The sequence below is a fragment of the Meles meles genome, chromosome 8 (assembly GCF_922984935.1).
Source record: "Meles meles chromosome 8, mMelMel3.1 paternal haplotype, whole genome shotgun sequence".
NCBI lineage: Eukaryota > Metazoa > Chordata > Mammalia > Carnivora > Mustelidae > Meles > Meles meles.
In genome coordinates this window covers 29748214-29771982 of record NC_060073.1, presented here as the reverse complement: position 1 = coordinate 29771982, position 23769 = coordinate 29748214, and the positions used below count along the sequence as shown (strand labels likewise).

General features: G+C 47.4%; 1 protein-coding gene across 2 annotated transcripts in view; it reads left to right on the top strand.

The window, feature by feature from the left end:
- Window positions 1-22623, top strand: part of EHF (ETS homologous factor) — a 41912-nt gene extending 19289 nt beyond the window's left edge. Inside the window, exons 2-9 of one of the 2 annotated variants that reach the window (XM_046016389.1) lie at window positions 1589-1688; window positions 5371-5616; window positions 8071-8133; window positions 10821-10889; window positions 11010-11078; window positions 16484-16543; window positions 17973-18168; window positions 18259-22623. In XM_046016389.1, coding sequence (XP_045872345.1) covers window positions 1592-1688; window positions 5371-5616; window positions 8071-8133; window positions 10821-10889; window positions 11010-11078; window positions 16484-16543; window positions 17973-18168; window positions 18259-18358 — 900 coding nt within the window. In that variant the 5' untranslated portion in view covers window positions 1589-1591 and the 3' untranslated portion in view covers window positions 18359-22623. Of the gene's footprint in view, window positions 1-1588; window positions 1689-5370; window positions 5617-8070; window positions 8134-10820; window positions 10890-11009; window positions 11079-16480; window positions 16544-17972; window positions 18169-18258 lie in introns of both variants that reach the window. The other variant, XM_046016388.1, reaches the window with a different exon arrangement.
- The last annotated feature ends 1146 nt before the right edge of the window (window positions 22624-23769 follow it).

Below are 23769 nucleotides of genomic sequence, written 5' to 3'. Positions count from 1 at the left end.
TTGGAATCAAGCTCTTTCTGGCTTTGAAGCTCACACAGATGATGCCACCACCCAGAACCCGGCTCTGCCCTCTTCCCAGTCCGTGGTCTGCTGGGGTCCTATCTTTCCTTCTCTACCTGCTACTTAGGCAGAATTCAGGCCTAATTACTTGCCAAACAACCATGACACTGTTAATAATCATCACGAATGTCCTGTTTGGACTAGCTTGACTCCCAGTCACTGCTCTGTCCCTGGTCCCTGGAACAGTACCCAGCCCATTGTAGGGCAGGTAAATATTTGTTAAATAAATCAATACACGAATGAATTTTTATGCCTCTGCCAGACCCTTCTTCTCCCCTCTGAACCCCTACCTAGAACCAGAGAAGTAAGAGCTAAGTTAGAGGGAGGGGTTTGGGGGGGCTGGAACTGCCCTGTTTGATCAGTTTCAACCCTGGGGACATTGGTGACACCCAAGGATGCAAGATTTCCCCAAAATAGGAGAAAAATTTCCATGAGCTGCTGCTATAAGGTTACTTCCTCTCCCTGCCCCAACAGCTTAGAAAGAGCAGGTTATCTTTACAGGCCCTGAGGGATGCTCGGTGGCCTTCTGGAAACAGGCAACTCTTCTTTTGAGTGATTGAACACATTTCTAGGGCTTGAGTCTGAAAGGAGGAGGGTGGCCGGCCTCAGGGAAGGGACCAATATAAACTCCGAGGACAGAGGTGACTGTTCCTAAAGTGTAACATTTTTACGTCGTTTCAAAAAATCCAAATGGCCCCATGTGAGAAAGGCTCTTCCTCTGTGCCCTTTCCTGCGAAAATGAGATGAGAAAGTCACGTCCAGGTCGGCTTCGAAGCCTCTAGTGTTCTCCAGGGCTCTAAAAGGAGAGAGAAAGCTTGTCAGAATTTTCACCAGGAAGGAAGGACAGGGGCAGTGTCTTGAGGGAGAAACAGACTGATCCCTGATGTTATCATGGAGCCCAATACTGGAGGCGCTCTAGGGAGGTAGGACTGAAGTCTTCGGAGATGCGGCTGTGGCCGTGGCCCTGGGCCGTGGCGGCTGTCTGCACTAAGGAATCTTAGTGTCTAGGTGTCTGAGTGCAGGGCTGCTCCGCTGTGGGGACTTGTGAACGTTGGATTTCAGATCCGAGCTTCCGCACAGGTGCCCAGGGTTGGCCGCTACAGGCTTGGATTTTTATTGATTGCAATTCCACTTCACACAAAATCTCTTTGGCATTTTCACTTTTGTAAAAAGAAAAAAAACAAAACAAAAAAAAACCAACCAGCCCCGTGGCTGCTGGCCAGACTCGCCCCGCGAGCAGCGATTGCCTTTCCCTCTGCTTCATTCCTGATCAGAGATTATTCATTTATGAATAAGGGGCTGTAAAAACTTGCCTCATGCATATGAAAGTTGAACCTGGAAATTTTTAATTGCCGGGGAGTTTTGCTTTTACTGAAAGCGCTGTGGTAACACGCTTTGGAGGCAATGGATGGAAGGACAAATTCTTTTTTTTTTTTTTTTTTCTTCCTGGGTTAACTCTATGATCTGTGCTCTCAGACGACGTTTGTCCAGGAGGCCCTGACTGAGCGCCCTGTCTGGTCCCTTACAGATCATGATTCTGGAAGGAAGTGGTGTGATGAATCTCAACCCCAGCAACAACCTCCTTCACCAGCAGCCAGCCTGGACAGACAGCTACCCCACGTGCAATGGTAAGGGGACCTGATGGGTGTCAGTGTCGCTCCCCCCGGGGGCTTTCCCCCTCTGCTCTCATTAGGCTTCATTTCCCAACTTCATGTTTGAAAAATACAGGTTTTATTCAGCAGGGGTGTGGGGATGCGGGGAAATGGAGAACACATCATGCTCCTCGGGCTCCAGACAGAAGCCCGTTGGAGAGTTTCCATCGTTTCTTCCCAGTATCCGAGGCAGCCTGGCAGAGAGGGTGCTAGAAGATATGCCAGAAGGGAAGGCCACCTGTTGATGCTTTTAACAGTGTTTGGCAGGGATATCAAGATAGGATATCGAGAAAGGGGTGTGTGTGTGTGTGTGCGCGCGCGCACACGTGTGCACGCACGTGCATATTTGCATGCATGTGTGCGTGTGCACCTGTGTGCGCGTGTGTTGTGCGGAAGCATGGAACTTCGGGAAGACAGGGTCCCAGCATCTTATCCTTTCTGCTTCATCTTCCGGTGGCCTCCCTGTGTAAAGGGAGAGATTTGTTAGGAGACCATGTGCCTCCCTTAAGCGCTTTCATTTAGAGCCCTGGGTCAGAAAAGGGAGGACCTGCTTCTGGGGCTTAATAGAGGGTTTGGGGATCAAACTGTGGCTTACTGTGGACGCGAACAGAATGCAGACATTGCTGAATCTGGCCCCACCCCCTGCCGTGAAGGCCTTAGGTCTAGGCAGACTCCCAGGCCTCAGGCTGCCCTGGGTTTAAGGAGCGCCAGGCCCTCTCCTTCCCCAAACTTGCTGCTGATCTCCTTGAAGGAGGTCCTGCTGCTTGGGCTTCTCCTGAGGAAAGAAGAGGACCTGTCGCTGAGCACAGTCTGTAAAGCAGGAGGCGGAGGATAATGGAAGGGTTGTATTCTCCAGCGGAACCCCAGTCAAATAAAGCTGGGAAGCGTGGCCAGGTGACCTTCCCTTACTTGGTCACCTAGCCACAAAACTGCTGTCCTTTCTGGGCAGTGAACTTTGCTGTGGCAGGCCTCCGCTTCCTTGTGAGGCTCTCAAAGGGGGGTTCCCAATTGGGTAGGAAGTTTCTTCAGACTGGAAGACCTTTGGCATCCCCAGTCTGGGCCCTGGATCATGGCAGCGTTCCTTCTGCATGCTTTGGAGAACGCTGGGGCAGTGTGCTTGTCAGGGAGTGGAATTTGGGTTCCACTTGTATGTTTTAACTTCCAGAGGCCCCAAAGAAGACCCAGCTCCCAATCATGATTGATGCTGTGAGGGCGGTAAGTTGATCAACAGACAAGAGCTGAACTCAGAGGCATTTCACAGCTTCTCCTAAATCTTTGGGAATGTGAAGAGCCCCCCGGCAGCTGGAAGAATCCCCTGGTCAATTTGAGACAAAATCCTCTGGTTCTCCCAGGTTCTAACAAGATACGATATCGGGAACTGTCCTTTTGTCTGGATCATGTGAAGTTGGAAGAGGAAATAGAGAAGCTTATTGTCGGGTTATTGAGAGTTATTGTCTCTCGTTTGCAGACTCAGAGCTGTACTGTCATAGTCGTGTAATTATTTTGGAAAAAAAAGATCAAAGCCTCAGGGAGCCATAAAACCATATCCTATCCTTAAACAGCTCTTTTTGTGAGACACCCCAAAATTGGAGGGACATGGAAGTATTCAGTCTGAGTTCCGTATGTTTGTATATTTGGGAACATTTCTGTAGGATTTCTATAAGGATTGTTCCGATCCTTGCCCCTGTTCCCCACCACAACTGGCTTCTCCTCCAGGCCCCAGGCGGAGGGTTTTAGGGCTGCTTTTGTCTGGCCATGATGTATGAGGAGTGAAGACACACTGAGTGGTAAGCGTGACCTATGGCGCTCATCTTTGTCCCTAAATGACCTCCATTTCCTGCTGTTAGTGCTCCCGAGGTCTGGAAGAAGGGGATGGATTCATAGGGGATGAGCACAAGTGGGACCGGGTTGGACACATTCCCCCTTCAGCCTCTCTGGGGGTGCTGAGGGCTAGGGAATGGCCATTATGAGACTCAAACCTTTGGAGCTCTTTAGCTCCTTGCCACTCAAACCATATTCATGGGTCATCATCTTCATCGTCATCATCGCCGTCATCATCATCGTATGGAAGCTTGCTAGGAATGCAGAAACTCAGGCTTCACCCCAGATCTATGGAATTTGAATCTGCATTGGAACAACATTCCCTGGTGATTGACGATCACATTAGACTTTGAGAAGTACTGATCTAATGTGCCTTTGAAGAAAAAAAAAATCAGGGACAGTTTTCTTGCCCTCTGTTTTCCGCTGTTGGTCTGTCCTTAAGTTCAGTTCCCCACTTCAGCTCAGTGGGCTCCAGGAGTGTCTTTCCCTCATCCCTGCCCCTCATCATTCCTGGACGAGAGTTCCTCCTCTGCTTTCAAGGGGTTGGCAAGATCTCAGGTCCGTTACCATGTGCCCAGAGGATGGCTCTCTCTTCTCCGTCCCCTCCCAGCGCTGTGGGCTGACTTTGTGATGTCCTCTGAAGGAAGCATGGGAAAGTCCCTTATGTAGAAGTTTAGCCCATCTCCAGTTCAGCAATATCGATTGGCTTCGACGAACTTGACTTCTTCACTGGTATTTAATTTCATCAGGTTGTTGAATGCACCTGGAACTCCTTTAGATTTCTACATTATCTCTTCTTTGGCAAAAAATTCCACCAAGAAATATACAGAGAGCACCTACGACGGCATAGCCTCTGAGGTGGTTTTTGTAGGAGAGGCAAAGATGACTAAGAGTCCATGACCTTGACTTTACAATTTACAAAGGAAAATAAGCCAGAACCTAGAGATACGTAAAGCAAAGCAGAACATGACAAAAGTCATTAGGAGAAATACCAAGAACATCTGTTGGAGATTCAGGGGACATCAAGCCCTGAATAATAATTTTTTTGCGGGGGTTGATCTGTGATGGGTTTATGGGGTGGCCGGAGTCTGCAAGCTGGGTAAGTATTCAACAGGGAATGACTGGTAGGATATAAACCAGGCTGAAAGAACCAGAGAAAAACGGCAGAAGTGATGGGTCACTTGGAGCCTCAATGCCTGGCTTGGCCATTTTTTGCCTAATTTCAGTGAATAATGGGAAGCTCCTGAAGGCAGCAGAGTAGGGAAGTGACGTCACAGCGGCTATAATAACTGGTGTGGGGCTGGGGTAGATCAGCACAGTTAGCCGGCGGCTAAGCAGGACCACTCTGGGAAGGAGCAAAGGCATCATGGAGAAAAAGAATCTTACTCTCAGGCCTCGTTTTTGGTTGAAAATGGTCTGAATTTGGGGTTGTGTGTGTATGTGTGTGTGTGTGTGTGTGTGTGTAAGAGACAGTTAAAAATGGGAGTGAGAAAAGAGAGGAAGGGAACTGTGTGGGTGTGGACGATAGGTAATAGGTTGGTGAAACTGTAACGATGTGTTAGCCTTCTCTGTACTTTGTGGGATGCGCTCCTAATCTCAGGGCATTTCAGGTCTGTGTCCTCCTGAAGCGCCGAGGGCTAAGTACTCTGCTAGGGAGGGTGCAGAGAGACAGGGAGGTACATTCCAGACAGCGTCCTCTCTAGAGCCCGTCTCACGCTCCAGCACCCACCCACTGCCTTTGTGCCCACACCTGGCAGCCAAGCGGTGCCTCCCCATGTCCGAGATTATGTCCCGGAAGAACCACGGGTCACTCACAGGACCGCCCCCTGTTTTACAGTTGCCAGCGGGTTTTTCGGAGGCCAGTGGCATGAAATCCATCCTCAGTACTGGACCAAGTACCAGGTGTGGGAGTGGCTCCAGCACCTCCTGGACACCAACCAGCTGGACGCCACCTGCATCCCTTTCCAGGAGTTCGATGTCAACGGCGAGCACCTGTGCAGCATGAGCCTGCAGGAGTTCACGCGGGCGGCGGGGGCGGCGGGCCAGCTTCTCTACGGCAACCTGCAGCACCTCAAGTGGAATGGTGATTACCTGTCTCTACCCCGCTAGACATCCAAGGCTGGGGTGGGGGGGTATGTGTCTCACCACCAAATCACTGTCTCCCGAGGGAGGGAAGGAGAGAGGAGGCAAGAGAACAGGTACAATCTGGGGTTCCAGGTGTCCAAACCCACAGGAACTCAAGGTCATTGCATTTCTCCTTCTGGTTAATTTTTAAAGAGACAAGGCTAGTTGGGCATTCACAGAACACTTGCTCTCAGAAAACATTTTCTTGGGGCGCCTGGGTGGCTCAGTGGGTTAAGCCTCTGCCTTTGGCTCAGGTCATGGTCTCAGGTCATGATCTCAGGTCATGGTCTCGGGGTCCTGGGATCAAACCCCGCATTGGGATCTCTGCTCAGCGGGAACCTGCTTCCCCCCATCTCTCTGCCTGCCTCTCTGCCTACTTGTGATCTTTCTCTGTCAAATAAATAAATAAAATCTTAAAAAAAAAGAAAACCTTTTCTTCTTCTTCCCCCTCCCCCACCTCTACAAATAGGTTTGGATAGCCTAGTTCCCAGTCACTTGCTTGTTGAGATCATCATGGGTGCTTTTTCTTTTCTTTAAACGTCTAGACTGAGGTTCTTAAAATGGGACCTACGTGCGGTAAGAAGTGATGGAGGATTAATAAGGTCTGTGTTTGTTCTGGGGAGGAGAAGGTTCTCAATATTTCAGCAGATTCTTAAAGAGCCCAAAACTCAAGAAGAGAGAGAGACGAGAGGGAGGGAAAAGGTTAGGACCAGTGGTCTGGACACGTGTGGGATGTTTCTGCAGATTTCTGGAATTAGTGCTGCCCTAGAGCCCCCTATGTGTCTCTCTGGAGGCCCCACCTAGCGCAGAGGCAGGCTAGCACCTCAAACGCTGTCCGTCCGCGGTAGTTTCTTCACACACGTTCTATCCTGGCTTCTAAGACACGACAGGGCAAACAACCAGTCTTGCAGAATGTCTTTGACACTGACATAAGGTTCTCCTGACAATGCTGGTAAAAAAAAAGTAAGTTCTTCTGGGAGCTTCGAGCATCTTGGAAGACAGTAATATTATACAGGAGTAGTGAGCTGTCCTGTCCATATCAGAACAGGCATGTCTGAGCAAAACCTATGTTTGGGCAGGTAGCTGGAACTTTGGGAAGCATGAGGTCCAGGGCTATGAACCAGATTCTGACCCTGACAGCTGTATCAACACTGAGGAGGACCCAGGGTCTGGCCGTGAAGCTGGCAGCTGGGGTGGCCATTTTGGATGACCTCATTCAGCTCCCGGGCACTCCCTTCTTCCCATCCACCTCACAGAGATGGTTGCTCATTTTTCTTTTACTAGAACCAAACCAAACAAGGCTCTATAAATAACCCCCAGGAGTCTTCAGAAGGAGCAGACTTACACTTGAAGATGTAAATATGCTTACCTCCTTACCTTCAATTAGAGTCACTCCTTTAAGCTTTGCTCTGATTGAAGCCAGGGCTAGAGGCTTAGGAGGCAGAGAGCAAAAGGGTGGTGGCCATCTTTGACCTTCCTTCTTTGCCCTTCCTTAACTTCTTTGTTCTCACTTCATGCTGTCGGTGGCTCTGACTGTCTAATGACCAGATTTCTCTCCGTTTCATTGTTCACCTTTTTGTAGATATTCTATTAGCTTATATTCATTGAGTGTTAATACTGGACACTCTAAGTGAATTGATTCATGTAATGACCTTATGAAAAAATAAACATTGTACCCATTTTACAGATGGGAGACGTGAAGGTCAGAGAAGTTAAAGTTATGACCTCTGCTCCCAAGATATTTGTAAAAATCTGGCTGGGGAGGAAAAAACTTGCTAAACTCATTCACATGTGTGGTGTATATATGCTTTTATATTTGATATATAAATATATATATCCAAGAGAGGAGTTGCAAGGCATGAAAGAGGAGTATTTCTTCATTTATCCAGATATATCTCATAGATTGGATCTAATCAAAATGGGTTTGATTACGTTTAAGATCAAAGAAGAATCAAGCTGGTGAAAATGATTCTTCCTGGATTTTCACTCCAGGAGAAAGCACCTTGGAGGCCTTTACTCACTTTATCTGGTTTAATCCCCTCCATTTCCAGACGAGCTAACCAAGAGCCAGAAAGGCCAAGTGCCTGTGACTATCAGTGGGAAAACTGGCCTTCTAACTTCTTAACTTCTATTTCTACCATCTTGGGATGGCTTCCCTCGACATGGCCAAATAATTGCATCGGATGTAGATGCCCCCGTTTCTGCTTTTCAGGGCCAGGGGCTCCAGGCTCCAGTTTATAAACGCTGAGAGGGAAGCCCGCTGACCTAAGCACACAGAGATGGATAGGCGACTGGCAGGACTGGCAGAAACCCTTCCAAGAGGCCACCTTTGTCCTTGTTGGACCTTTTGCGGCTGGTTTTAGTTCTGACTTCATATGGTCCGGCTCTGACTCTCCCCATCTGTCCTCTACAGGCCAGTGCAGCAGCGACCTGTTCCAGTCCACACACAACGTCATCGTCAAGACAGAACAAAGTGGTGAGTAGCCAACTTGGGAGGCCCAGCCTGGGGAGGACAGCTGGGAGGGCGTCAGGAGAGGGTGGGAGCAGGGCGAGCCTAGGGCTCTGGCAGGAAGCCAAGGGATGCTTCCTCCCTGGCTCTCTCCAATGGGCCACCCCACCTTGAATCTCGTTCCTTGCCTTGGAGACCAGGGACTGCCAACTATTTCTGATCTGGACTGAAGCTGTCCACACCTCTGTCCACACCTCCTGCTGCTGGTTAAGGCATCATCCAGGCTGGAGTCCAAGAGCTGGGGAAAATGCAGGGTTTGGGAGGGCCTCCTTCTCACACAAAGAGAGTCAGGGTCCTGGGCTGGGCCAAGTTAGGAGAAGCAAGGGGAGAGGAGAGAAAAGTCCAGCGTCTCCTCTCCGCTCGTCCTTTGTTGGGAGTGCATTTCCCAAAAAGGAGGAAACTACAGACTTGCTGTTGCAATTTCTGTAGCTTCTGGAGGGTCTGGGGGACATCCAAAAGCAGCTGCGGAACCCACTCCCTGCCTCAGGTGCACTTTTAGACAAATGACACTATTCTGGACTCCGAGTAGGGTCTGCGGTCTCATAGGATCTACGTTTATTTTTTGTTCTCCTTTCCCGAGCCAATCAGTCCTCCTTTCTCTGTCCCAAATCTTTCTCCTGGGGACCTGTTGGACTTGTGGTGGTGGTGAGGGGGAGGGGGAGGGGCAGGCAGTACTGCCTGGAGAAATGTGCCCCAGGGCCTCGCCTTGCACCCATCAGAGCTCCTTGCATGTTGACCTTTGACCTATGACCTCTCAGTCCGGGGAGAGAGCTCCGTAAGTCCCCCAGGGCCCCCTGGCCATGATAAGACCACCGCTGCCCCAGAGTCGCTCCCCACATCCACAGCAGTGAGACTGGGAGCCATGTCAGATGGCCGAGGTCACCACAGGCCTCCTTGAGGCATGCATGCTGGTCACCACGGACAGAATTTGACCCGGGGTGGTTTGAGAGTTGCTAGGGGCTGAAATTGGCCCCATGCAGTTATTTACTCTTTTATGAGGGGCTAGTCACCATTATTAAAGAAAAAGCAATAGCTGTTAAGCATGTTCATTAGGTCTTCCTGGCCTTGCCCTTCACCCTGCCCTGCACAACCCCTCACCCCCACCCACCGCAGAAGCCAGGGGTTGGGTTCCCTGGATGGTCTGTGTTTCTGGGTCTGACTGCCCTAGAGGCAGACACAGGATTTGGCCCAGAGGCTGGGGCTCCACCCCCATTCCCACCGGGACCTGACGGATAGCCCCACTGGAGGAGTCTGCTGGTGTTGGAGAGGACCCAAATAACTCGGTAATTCCTCCTTGACCGTCCAGACATTCTCGTGTTGCCAGTTCAGAAAAGCTGAGCCAAGGGGTGGAGAAGAAGGTCCACCCTAGGAGGAGGGGAGAAGAGGCTCTTAGAGGGGCCAACACCCCCCAAACCTTTTCGGTTCAGTTTGTTTTCAGAGAAAACAACAGGTGTACGAGGTGACCCAATGAGGAGAGAGGGTGTAGCCCCAAGAGATTGAGCTTGGGGTGCCCAAACACGTAGCTATTAGTTAAAATACCAGCTAAATCCCTATGTCGTAAACAGGAGGACTTAGCTGGTGAGTCAGGCTTTATATTATTTATGCTATAAAAACAAAATGAAACTCGGCCAGTGGCTTACCACCCTGACCCTGAAATTCAGAAGGCAGACAGGAGGGGAGCTGAGGGCAGCCTCCGTCTGTGAAGGGGGGAAAGCAGGAAGTTCCTGGTGGGGACCAGGTGAGAGCGCCTGCCCGGTCTCACAGCTCTTGGACAGGAAAGAATGTGCTTCTGTCGGAGATCAGCCCAGACGTGGGGGTTGTGTAGGAGCTGGGCTTCATTTGGGGTAGGTGGACGGGAGTTTCCTCGGAATCCGACACCCAAGGAGTCATACATGCTTCCCCAGCCCTCTGCAGGGATGTGGTGGGGGGAGAGGGAGCGCTCTTCTTTTCCACGATGAGGCAATGGGGCTTCCCTCTTAAAAGTCGTCTGCTTAATTTGGTAACACTCTCTTCGCCTTCTCCTTTGTTTTGTTTTGAGAATTTTATGTCATCGCTTGAGTTAATTGGAGAAATGCTGAAGGCAGGGGGGGTTTCACCCCACTGGAGGGAGAGCTTCCAGAATTTCAGTCATGAAAACACCATGATAAAGACTGACTAGACTTTCCTGAGAGAAACATTAATTCTCCCAGGAAGATATTTCTAGGAAACGATGGTCATTAATTAAGAATTATTTGACCATAATAATTTCTTTTCCTACTGTAAGAATATTCTGGTGATTATACAATAGCAGGCAGGATGAGGCCCGCTCCAGAGCCCACTGCCTGCTGTGTGCATGCTGGGAAGATCCCCAGGAAGCCAAAGCATGAACCTAGGACAGGGTCTCACTACAGTGTTCCCTTCACCTTTCTAAAGGGGCGTAGGTGTAGAACACACGATTGGGGCCAAAACAAAGCCCATCTCCTGTTGGACACTGGAAGAAAAAGGAGTTAAGATTCTTATAAAATAACATGTGGTAGAAGCAGAATGTTATCCCGCCTCTCGGAGGACCACCCTCGAGGTCCAGCACCTCTCTGGGGAGCAGTGAGTTAGAAAAGGCAAACTCGTCCCCTAGGAAAATACGATGGCTGACCATTCCCATTTTCTGTCTTTTCTAGACCCTTCCATCATGAACACCTGGAAAGAAGAAAACTTTTTATATGACACCAACTATGGTAGCACAGTAGGTAACTAACTCCCCAACACTTACGGGCCTCTGACATTCTTTTTATTCTGTTTTCTAACAGCCGCAGAATTGCATTCTAAAGAGGGGGCTCCTAATGTCGTTTGCCATTTCATTGCTACAGATTTGTTGGACAGCAAGACATTCTGTCGGGCCCAGATCTCCATGACGAGCGCGGGTCACCTTCCCGTCGGTAAGCTGTCCTGACATCAGGGGCGGAGGGCGCCTCGTGCAAGGGCTTACTGGGAATTAATGAGAATCACAGCATCCTATGTTTCCACTTTGCTGGAGTCTTTCTCGTTAAGACACTGGGAAGGGAATGGAGTTATTGTTTTTAAAAGGTCTGTTTTTTGTGTTGTTTTTTTTTTTTTAATTTATTTTCAGCGTAACAGTGTTCATTGTTTTGGCATCACACCCAGTGCTCCATGCAGTACGTGCCCTCCCTATTACCCACCACCTGGTTCCTCAACCTCCCACCACCCCCCACCCCGCCCAAAAGGTCTGTTTTTGAGCCAATATCTGTACATTGAAAAAGACCAGCAAGGAAGCCGCTAGGAAAAGTGTTTATCCCCTGTGAAATCAAGTCACTCTCTTTTGACAACAAAAAATCCTTTCAGCAAAAGCTTGCTCTTAGGGAATTATCTGATGAAAGTGTTCCGGCTTGGGTCCATGTATGGGGGAAGAAGGCTGTATTGAATCTTCAACAAACTATGTCTGACTTCAGAGAAAGAAAACCTAAAAGTGGCCTTCAGAGGTCAGAGAGCCTGAAGGGATGATCTCTGGGTAGTGGGGTAGCTGTTGGAAATTTCTAGAACCCTGCCTATCACAGATCAGCCTTTAAACCTGAACCCTGATGGCTCATTAAGACTCCGATTAGTCAGAACCCCCGTGCTTTATGAATGACGTTGACGATAGTTGTGCTTGGTTAAAAATGGATGCAAGTGGGGGCTATCCTTGACTCCCAGTCAAGGTTCCCCTGAGAGGGTTGGTCCCTCGGGGGTCCGGAGAGGGGCTTTCAGATGACAGTTCCCCCTCCCCTTACAGAGAGGCCCATTGGCACGTGCCCTGTGAGCATGAACGCACAGGGGAGGTGAACAGAGGGTTTTGTGGTGTCCCTTGACCTGGGTGCGAACTTGTAAAACCGCTTGGGTCTATGAGATTTGGAGCTTAGACTTGTCATGAGTCAATTGCTGTTTTCCTGGAATTGAAGCCGGGGCATCTTCAGAGTCGGGATTGAAACGCATGCCTGTGAAGGAACTTGGAATCACACAGCCTCTCCTCCCCGGAAACCTGCCCTTTTTTTTTTGCTTTTGTTCAGTGTGTTTTTAAGAACCGAAATCATGAGGTTTTGAGGTTTTGAATGGAACAGGGCTGGGAACCCATGTCAATGGTTCTAGAATTGAGGTTAAGAATGAAGGGCAATTTGTTTCTCGACTTCCCCCAGTGGGCACCGTGTTAGGTGTCACTCCTAGTATTTGTTCAACGTTGGAAACAGATCAGATACTGGGAAGGCTCTGCGGTGGGTCTGCTGTTCTGGGGGAACTGAGCCGATTGTGGGGGGGATGGATTTCTGCAACAATCATCGTCACCCAGTCAAGACCGAGGATTTCAGAACCAAGGAAGCCACCAGGTCGCACTCTGACTTCCTCTCCCACCTCGTCAGGTGGCACCTCCGGTGTCCTTCCAGTTCCGTCTCTGGCTTATGGCAAAAAATTGCAGCTGAGAATAAACTTGCACCAACCACTTCCTGAGCCTCGGGGCCTGTTGGGTCCTGAGGTGCCTGGAAAACAGAAAAGCCACAGTCACAACCCTCCTGCCCTCTCTGCCTGGCCGCCCTTCTCTCTTCTGTGTCCTGACTTACCCTTCTAGAATCTCACAGTCCACACGGGACTGCTCTGTTTTCATATCTGCAGGAATAGGGAACTCACTGTCCCCTTATTCCATTTTTAAATAACCCTTAAAATGGGCTTTGCAGATCTGCACTCCTTTATCTCCCTTGACCCTGGATTCCCTTGTCACCTATTCCTATCCTTGGTTTGTAACACGGTGAAGAAACTGGGGACCTCTCCTGGAATTATTCCTTATAGAGTCAACTCAGTGTCTGGGGCTGGCAGCTTCTTTGGAGTAATTAGCTAGCCCTGGGTCCTCCAGAAGGCTAGTTAATTACAGCCTTGCCTGGGGGTCCATTCCTTTCGGAAAGGTTTAATTTCTGCTGGAGGGGACCAGAACACCACCCCCCCCTAAAAAAAGGACCTTTGTCATTTGTCTGAGTCTGTAGATTTCAAGTTCCCATGAAATCGGGTGCAGTTAAACATCTTGCTATGCTCTAAAGCAAGTTACAAGCCAAGCAGGCGAGGCTCGGCGTAAACTGATGCCCTCTGTGATAAACGCAGGTGGGGAAGCGGGCTTTGTTTTGATTTCTCTGTCATCTGCCCATTTCACAAAATGGCTGCTGCCCATGTTCCTGATCTGCCCGATAGTCCTCGAGCCAATCACGCCAACTCAGGCTTGATGTGTTTATTCACTGACTTGTTGAGCCTAGAGCTAGGGTGTCATGGTCTCTTATAACACTGACATTTGTATATCCCGTAAAGAAATGGCTCACAGCTGAATCACATGCAAATGCTTCTAATCTTCGCTTCTTGCAAAGTGGCATAGCTGAAGTCATGCCCTGGCACTTGCATCACACACCCATGGCTTGGTGCTCCCCTTGCCCAGACTGGGCCTCGGCCTCAGGTGCCTGGGAGCAGAGGGAGAGAAAGCCGGGGCGGGCAACCTCCCCAGAGCAAGCCATTATTTTACAGGAATGAATCACTTAACCACACGGCTAACTTCAAAGCTTTTGGCTTTTATTTTAGGGTGAGGGGAAGACACGGGGGGAGAGGCCATCGTATTAAGGGGAGGTTTCAGATCAAAAGACTTCAATGCCAAGGCAGGTCAGTGATCCCACAGCTTGCCCACACACACTGGGGACGGAAAGAGGAGGCTGGGAGAAATCTGAGTTTTCTTTTGCCTTTGGCTGCATATTCCTCCATGTGATGACGGAAACATTTTTATTGGGGGATTTATTTTGTTTTCTGTCTTGGTTTTCTTGAAGCTGGTTGGAGGTCCATGCTGGGTAAATGGCTGGCATCTCACAGAGAACATTCCCTCATGGTCTGTCTGGTCTGGGGTCTTTAAGTCTAGAGTCCATGGACTCGTTGAAAAAGCCTAGATCCCCGAAGTTGCTTACAGATTCTCACGAGGGTACATATACGTGCGTTTTTCTGGGGAGAGGGTCCACGGTTTCTGTCTTAGTCACAAAGGCGCCTGAGCCCCCATAGTAACTGATTCTATAACAGCTCGAAATGCCTGAATAGTGATGGAGGCCAGTATGCTGAAAACCCTTGAGTTTTTCTGAATTCAACCTTGGCTCTGAAGTAATGGCCCTGTATCCCTTCTGGATGCCTCTGGAAAATGAACTTTGCTTGTGGCCTCCTGGGTAAATGCCACCCTTTGTCCGCAGAACAACGCGGCCCTGTCAGAGTGATGTATCACTTGGAAACCGGGGTGAGTGCCAGACCTGTCGCAATATTGTCACATCCTGACGGGATGTCGCAATCTCATCCTGAAACCTACCGGGCGGGAGAGCGGAGTCTCCTTGCCTTTCCTGCGAATTTGCCCTTCCAGATTTCAGAGAAACCCAAGTCAGGTGCAGGCCCGCCTGCAGACAGTGCTGGGGGAGAGATCCTCCGCCGGAAGAAGAGGTTTCTCAGCTGACCAGAGCTTATGACATCCCTGTCCTCCTCCTACCTCCTCCTACCACGGCGGAGAAACTGCCGGGAACGCTGAGCCGTGAGGAGCCAGGTGCTCCTATAGGTGACTGTGTGTGAGGATGTATCCATTCATGCAGGGGAATCCAGAATCATTGAGCTGGAATTACTTTTTCCCACGAACTCAGGCATTAGAGAACTGAGCCTGATTCTCGGCAGGAAAGACTTCTGTGAAATCTCTTACGTGCCATCGTCTCTGGGATTGGTTCCGAATGGTGGTTGTGACCGAAGCCTCTGGATTCAAATAGTGCGTCTTCACATCGTGGCACCACTTTCAGGCTGTGTGACTTTAGACAAGTCACCCGACCTCTCTGTGTCTCAGCTCCTGCACAGATCTTTGGTTCGTAATAGTCCCCACCTCAGAAGGCTATTGAGGGAGGTGACTAGGTCATTCTTGTACCAAGCCTAGCACAGTGGTGGCACATAGGAAGGCCTCAGTAAACAGTAGCTCTTCTTCTTAACCTCGTGTGTAGGAGCTAAGGGTTATTCTAACTTTTTCGAATCATCAGCCACTCTTGACAATGAAATGAATGCCACGGGTCCTCTCCATCTAAATGCAGTTTCACTCAGTCCATAATGCCCTTGAAGGCCACACGGGGATCGGGGAACCCTAGCTTAGGAAGCGCTGATGTACTATGCACTGGGAGATGCATTTTACTGGCCTTGTTGCTTAAGAGGATTGGCTTGCATTTAGGGACTGCTCTGTATTCAGATTGCTGGGTTACCGATGGAGAGATTTTTTTTTGGTAAACTATGCCTTGGTCTTCCTGACGCATGAAGTACCCACTCACACACACGCATACACACGGTACCCACTCACACACACGCATACACGTGGTACCCACTCACACACACGCATACACATGGTACCCACTCACACACACGCATACACACGGTACCCACTCACACACACACACATACACACGCGTGTGTGTGCACAAGCATCGCTAGACCACTTATTTTTCTTTTTAAGAAGTTTTATTTCACCAGATCTGCCTCTGTCATTGTGTCTTTGGTGATACTCACAAGGGTTACCATAATGAGTCATTTGTTAACTAATCTGTGTTTCCATAGTCCACTGGTGGCCCTCTGTACTGAGTGCAGACCAGTCAATGGCCCCTTTGTCAGACTGATTAAAATATAACTTTGCATGCCAAAAAAGGGCACTCCTCTGGCTTAAAAGCCATTTTTCTTTGTTATAAGTGTTTACATTTTGTATTATGTAAAAACACACACACATATACACACATACACACACACATACTTCTTTCAATGTCCTAAATCCTTCAGTGGCTTCCTATTTCTCTCAGAATAAAAGCTAAAATCCAAAGAGTCCCACAAAGCCTTACTGATCTCAACCTCTGCCCCTTCTTTACTGTCACGTTGGCATCCTTCTATTCTCTGAATGTGCCAAACACATACTGACCTCAGGGCCTTTGCATTTACTGTTCTTATTCATTGGCAGTTCTTCTGCAAGCTCTCTGCATGGCTGGGTGTCTTCCTCACATCTTCTGGTCCCCTTCTCTGAGATGTCTTCTGTGACTACCTTATATTTGATGACAAATTATTTCCACCTTCACACTCCTATCCCCATTTCTTACCCTGCAAGATTTTTCTTCACAGTACCTATCATCTGTTTTGTTCTGCTCATATACCACACACGCAAACAGGGCCAGGCATGTAGTAGGTGCTCAATAAATATCAATTAAATGACTGGATGAATGAGTGGCATTGATGGCTGTAGGTGACAGGTGAATTAAGCAGCTGTCACTGTTCCTTTCAGCAGAGTCACCTGAGATGAAAAAGGAGCAAGACCACCCTGCAAAGTCCCACACCAAAAAGCACAGTAAGTCAGCTGGCTTTCGGGTGGCAGTTGCCCATTCCCTTCAGGGTGGGTGTAACCGGAGGCCTCTAGTTTTTATGCAAATATTGCCTCTGCCTGTCCCCTCCTCTTATTTATCTCAGCCTGTGTAGGGTGAGACAGTGGGAGCACCCCTCACAGGCACAGTGAGTCTCTCTGTTGTTTCTCGAAGTGGAGATTCCCTGGATATTTTCTCCCTGTACTGTTCTGTTTGTTCGAAAACTGAGATACCCAGTGAGTGAGAACGGTTTGCAGGCACAAGGCTAGCCTTTTCCCTTCCTCCAGAAAAATGGATGGGAAGAGAAGATGAGCAGAAACAAGGGAGATGTATTCTTTTTCTCTTTTGTTGACTGTTGGCTTCCTACCTTTGTTGAGCGATTGATCCAAGAAAGGACTGTTTACTCTTAATAGTCAGCAGTGTTCTTGGGAAGTTGTCATTCCCCCCGTAATAAAACTTTATGAAAATATAGGAGCTGGCAGAGACATGGAGGGGAGGGCTCAGAAAGAAATCAATTGGACATTGTTACTATTTGTTGCTCCATGTCATTCCCCAGAATTGTATGAACACAGCGCAGTAAATAGCAGGGAGGGGTTGTGTAGGGTAGGTCTTGTGGGGGTCAAGTAGAATGTGGTTGCTAATCTTACTGTAGTAGCTGCTTCATTGTCAAATTGGCCCCCTCAACTCCGACCAGACCCTGTGCCAGTATAATCTAGGAGCTCAAGTTCCAGAGCCCTGCTGACATGCATTTGACTGAACCGCAGTTGCTGAGTGAGAGTGCTTTACCTGGGCTGAGGTTCTAAACGAAAGTGGTTGAAATTTGTTCTTCTGCGAAAGGACAGATGGCAAGGAATCCTGAGCAAGGAATCCTCCAGTAATTAAAAGAGACTTCCCTGGCATAGGAGGTCTAAGATCTATTCCTTTGTCTTAGCTTTGCCACTAGCTAATTGGGTGATCTTGGTCAAGTCATTTGAATTCTCTGTGTCTCCGTTTCTTTTTTTCTTCTTTTTTTTAAAAAAAGATTTTATTTATTTATTTGACAGACAGAGATCACAAGTAGGCGGAGTTGGGGGGAAGCAGGCTCCCCACTGAGCAGAGAGCCCGATGCAGGGCTTGATCCCAGGACCCTGGGATCATGACCTGAGCCGAAGGCAGAGGCTTTAGCCCACTGAGCTACCCAAGCACCTCTGTGTCACCGTTTCTTGATGTATAAACTAAACAATCGTGTCAGTTCGTTCTCAAATGCCCTTTTTAAAGATACAATATTTGGCGAATCTGTGATCTGACTGTGCCGGTGGATAGGGGGAATTTGAGCGTGTTCTCCTTGAGAGGAGATGCGGCAACTCCATGCTTCCTCTCCCCCTTCTTTGCTGTGACTTTGGCCCTTCATAAATTCCTTTTCCAACTTGTCCTCAGATCCACGAGGGACCCACTTATGGGAATTCATCCGTGACATCCTCCTGAACCCAGACAAGAACCCAGGGTTAATCAAGTGGGAAGACCGGTCTGAGGGCATCTTCAGGTTCCTGAAATCAGAGGCTGTGGCTCAGCTATGGGGCAAAAAGAAAAACAACAGCAGCATGACCTATGAAAAACTCAGCCGAGCGATGAGGTGAGGCGTTTCTAGCCCTGACCGTGACCGCTTGTTTCCCCTGGTGGTCTCGGTCTGAGCGGCCACCTTATGTGATGTGCTTTGTTACAGATATTACTACAAAAGAGAAATTCTGGAACGTGTCGACGGACGAAGGTTGGTATACAAATTTGGGAAGAATGCACGTGGATGGCGAGAAAATGAAAACTGAACCTGCCAACACTTAGAGCACGAACCCAAACATTCCCCCGCATGATAGCCAGCCAAGAGCTCCTGGACATAAGTATTTCAAGGACTACTTTTCTCTGATATTTATGTACCTTGAGGGGGAAAATCATCTACTTCTAATGGGAAGAAGGAACACTACAGTTGATAAAATTATTTTGTTACTTTGAAGTATGTCCCATACGGGGGACAAACGTACACAGTTTTCTGTGGAATATGATGCTGTATGTGGTCGTGATTTGTTTTTGCCTCTATTGTGAAGTTCCTTTCCACGGCAAGAAGGGCAGGATTTGTAGCCTTGTGCTTCTTGCTAAGAGAAAGAGAAAAAATTAGAGGGCATTAAATGTTTTTATATTAGGAAAAGGTGACATGTCCTCTGCGTGTCAGCATCCATGTGGCCTCATCGGGAGAGGCGGGAGAGGTCACTAAGGTGAACTCCAAGGTCTCAGATAGACAGGATGAACCCAAGGACGCTGGGAAGTTTAACCTGACCTTACGGAGCCAGTGAGGGGAGCATGAAGACTTCCAAAATCCAAGTGGACTATAATCACTTCGTAATCACATGACTTGCCATGCTTAAATCAGCAGAATAATGGTGAAGGCTTTCTACTCATTCAAGAATGATTTACCTGACGCCAAGGCTGTCTCTCTCCCTCCCTCTTCGATGATTGGGGGGAAAAACTTCAAATGCCGGCTCTGATCCCTTCTAGGTATTTAAGAGAGAGCTTAGTCTCGGTTGTTTTCAATCCCAATTGTTTGAAAATAAATGGGAAAAAGGAAGTGGTGATGAGTTTGCTCTTGTATTCCTACAGCCTATCATTCTCGATGAACAAAATGGATGTTTTTGGCTGAGTAATCCTTTTTGGTGCATTATTTGGCTGTCTTGTGCTTGTAGGTTGTTTAGCGGGATCTGTGACCTTTACCTACTGGATGCCAGTTGCCCTCCCTTCCCCAAAGTTGTGACATCTTCAGATGTTGCCACATTTCCCTTGAAAAAGGGCAAATTTGTCCTTGATTGAGAACCACTGAGGTAGCCCGCTGAGACGAAGACGGCGATTTACTCTCAGAACAAAAATATGTGTAGATCTTTCAGTTCCCAGAGTGAAGTAAAAGTAAGACTTCAGAGTCGATCAGTTTTTACGTGTTAAAATATTAGGGACAAAGGGAATGTTAGAAATGGGAAATCTAGAGGGAATTTTCAGAATCCCAAATGAGAGCCAAAGTCAGAGAAGTTAAACAGAGTAATGTAGCAAGAATTCTAAGAGAAGATATTTCACTAGAATGACAAAGCAGAGTAGAAATTACATTGCAAAAGGAAATGCTGAGAGAAGAATGAGAGGGGGAGAGAGAGAGAGAGAGAGAGAGAGAGAGAGATCCAGGGAAAATCTTTGCTCTTTTGGATAATTTCTTTCCTGTCTTATCTGGACTCATCCCAAAGTGAATGGTGTGTGGTCTAGATTTGTGTCCCAAGGATTTTTTTTTTTAAAGACAGAAAAGGAAAGGTAGATGGAAGAGAAACAGAATGCTCAGTTCAGGGGCTATGGTCAGTAAGGAGTTGGGGATTTCTCCAGTGGCTTTGCTCTGGGCTGCCTGGAGACTGACTCCTGGGCCGTGCAGCCTGGGAGGAACATGAGCCTGTAGACACTTTGAAAATGGGTTTGAACCCTAAGATCCCTTTGGCACCTTTTCTTTTTGGCTCCCCACATCCTTCGCTTTCTCCCCTCTTTTGCCTCTCGATTTTGAGCCATACGAGGGGGATGGAGACAGCTAATGTTATCAGCGAATAGAACACCTACCCCGGTGTCTCACCGGCGACGGTGAGCGAGTCATAGTCAAAGGCTGCAGAGTGTTTGTAATGTCTTCAGAAGGTTGGAAGTAAGAATGAACAATTTGTCCTGATCATAACAAGAATCATTACAGATGGCGACCTTGGAGCGGCAGCTTAGCGAGATGATCTTCTGAAGGTACGACTGAGTCCGTTTTGGCTTCTGCCTGGCTTGGTCACTTCCACAGAGGTGTTACTGGGTGTCGTCAAGTAACAGTTACTGAGGAACCTGAGAGAAATAACAATGAGCTGCACAGACCCGAAGCACGCTGCCTAAAAGATACACCTTGCTTTCCCAGCGAAGCTGAAGGACTCTGAGGCTTTTCCAGCATTTTACTACGTTTCACCTGGAACAAATTAAACATCCCAAACATCTGAACTGGTATAAATGCACACATGTTTGCATGTCTGTGTGCATCTGAATCGTGTGGAGCTATTAGGGACGTCTGCTAATTCGTTCTTTGTTCTTTCTTCCCTGGCTTTGCCTATTCATCATGGGTGGGGGGAAGGGGGAGCTCACCCTTCCCCAAACCTGCAAATTTCTCACATTCCTCCAAATGGGCCTTTCTGCACCCTCCCCCTGAAGAGCAATTTCTGCTCGGCAGTAAGTAAATCTGGGGAGTACCGATTGGAACGGTTCTGCAGATAATTAACAGATTGTGCTATTTGTTGAAAGTGACGGTTTCTTGGCACCCAGTTCCCGCTTAAATAGGCTGGAGTATTAAGTTCTCAGCATATCTCTCTATTGTCTTGGCTTGAGTTGTTGCATTTTCTATGTGCTGTTCGTGACTTGGAGAACTCAAGGGAATTGAGCCATGCCAACTTGGGGTGTGAACAGAATACTTCCCACCACAATGTTGCAAGGGAGAGCAAAATCCCAGAGATAAGCCAGCATCAAGTGAAGCCTCCCCCCAGTCCCCAGTCTCTTGGGGACTCACAGCTTCTCACTCAAGAAGCTTAGCTCTGCTGGATGTTCATAACATCCCTACACCTGGTCTCCTTGAACTCTAAGGCTTAGGCTTTAAGCCTTATTTCCATTTTCATGGGAATCTGAGGCAAGAAAGGTGTTGCTAAGATTTTACCAGACTCACATAATCTGAGTCTCCTGGATATTTTTCTTGAAATTTGAGCAAGATCCTGGATCCCAGAGACATACACCCACAGATTCTTAAACTTGCCTTCTGAACAGGGCAGACCGAGGTGATGAGTTTTCCTTTGAACATGCCGGTCCTTCCTCAAACTTCGTGCCTTTCTAGATTGTAAGCTCTTAGAGGGCAGGAGCTAGATCTTATCCATATTGTTTACCAGCAACTAGCATGGGCCAGTCCTTGGTAAGTATGTGTTGACTTAATAAATGAACGTCTTCTGGAAGACTTCTCCATATCCACAATCGGTATGTGAATCATTTCTTCACTGGAATAAGATCACAATGGCCAAAACTTCGAGAATGTATTATGTATTAGATGGGCATTCTACTGTGAGACTTTTTATTTTGCCTTCCTACTTGTCCTGAAATGAAACCAAACAGTCAGGTTGTTTGGTTCCACCAGTCAACATATGTTGAATGAGAATTCTGTTCCCTTATTAGGAGCTGTGAGACTTATCTGGTACGAGAAGCCAGTAATGGACCTTTGACCTGTTTTAACCAATGAAGGTTATGAATGTGTTTATATGATGTACATTGCTATTTAAGTGTAAAGCAGTTCTAGTGTTTGGGGATTGGCTTATATATGTATTTTTTTTTTTTTTTGAAAAAAAGGGATCTTTTGATAAGGTTAGTTTTACATGTTAGATTTTAATTTTGCAAGTGTGTTGCTTTTCAAATCTATAAAATAGAGGAAAAAGTAAAATAGTAAGAGGGAAAGGCAATTATCTTATTCTTTTATAGTTGAAAAGATCATTTGTTGAGTGCCTACTGTGGGCACAGAATGGAGCCGTCTATGTGAGGAGCGTCTTTAATTCTATAGAACGTAAGAGATGTTCCACAGGATGCTGTTGCATGGATACATGCAGTGTGAAAGAAGGAACAGCAGAGTAGTCACAATATCAGAGCTGAATTAGCTTTAGCACTGGTTCTCAGGATGCCTTTTCTGGAATAGGAGATAGAACATGTAATAAAAACCATTGAGACTGTGCTTTATGAACCATTGAAATGTATAAGCCCTCACAAGTTTAGCTTAATTGGGATTAATCTTTCTGTGGCTATCTGCATAATTCTTGCTTTTCTCCCATTTGGCTTCTGGGTTGACAATTTCTGGGAAACAATCCTACTGCCATTATTTAAAAAAAAATCAGAAATCTTATCCTTTAAACTACGTGAAATTCAAACTGAGTATTTTTATTGTATGAAAGAATTTTATTTTCAGAAGTATGGTTTTTTTTGTTCGATGGGTCCCAGAAAACATAAATAAAAACTACAGAGATCAGCCTGTAATTGTGTGTTTCATGCTTCAGCAAATCACCCAGAGGAAATGCAGTTGGTCTACAGCAACAAAACGCATGCAATTCTAGCACATATTTATTCCATAAGCATTTATTGAGTGTCTACTATGTGCCAGGCACTATCCTAGACTCTAAACTATGGTAGAAAGTGAAAGCGATAAAAATCTTGACTTTCATGAAGTTCATGCTTCATTGGATAGAAACAGACAAGAAACCAAACACTAACAAGCAAATATCAGAGGTATCGTAAAGCAACGTAGAACCAAGAGGACTGGAGAGCGCTGGGATATATAGGGATATATGCAAGTTTCACCAGAGGTAAGGAAGAAGGATTTCAGTGAAGTCCCGAAATATAGAAGGAAAGGAACCATGAAGATAAGGGGGAAAGATAACATACTGAAGGGACCAGCAAGTGCAAAGGTCCTGAGTTTCCTTCAGGTGTTCTTGACATTTCCAAAGACCACGAGGAAGCCTATTTGCCAGAGCAGAATAAGCAATAGTAGGAAATGATATAAACTAGTCACTGGCAGGCTAGATGTCATAGAACACAGAGAACATTATGAAGGCTCTGGGTTTTCTTCTGAGCAAGGTGGGGAGCCACAGAGAAGTGACATGCTCTCACCTCTGGTTTAAAAGAACCCCTCTGGCTGTTGTGTTGCGAATGAATTGCAGGGAGGCATTCAATGCCGAGCATACGTTCTTACGGAAGGATGAACAGAAGGAGATAGAAAAGCTCCCACTCACACCCAGGCTTAATGTTTCAAGGTAGGCAGTGAGTTCTATCTGTTCATAACATAGGTAGAGCTATGTTGTCTCCTGGGGCCCAGAAAGTCTCAGTCATTCTGTTCTTAACTTCATAACCTATAATATGAAAATAATAATAGGTGAGTGTTTGGGGAACATCCTCTTGTTGCCGGAACCATGATATGTGCTTTTCATACATAATTATATTTAATCCTCCCACAAGTCTCAGATATATAGATATGATCTCCAATTTTCACATGAAGGAAACAGTGATCAGAAAGGTTAAATGATTTTCTTAAGGTCACACAGCTAGAAATTAGCAGTAAGGCTGTCCTTGTGCACCCAGACCTCAGTTCCCCAAAATCCATCTTCCTAATTCTGATGTT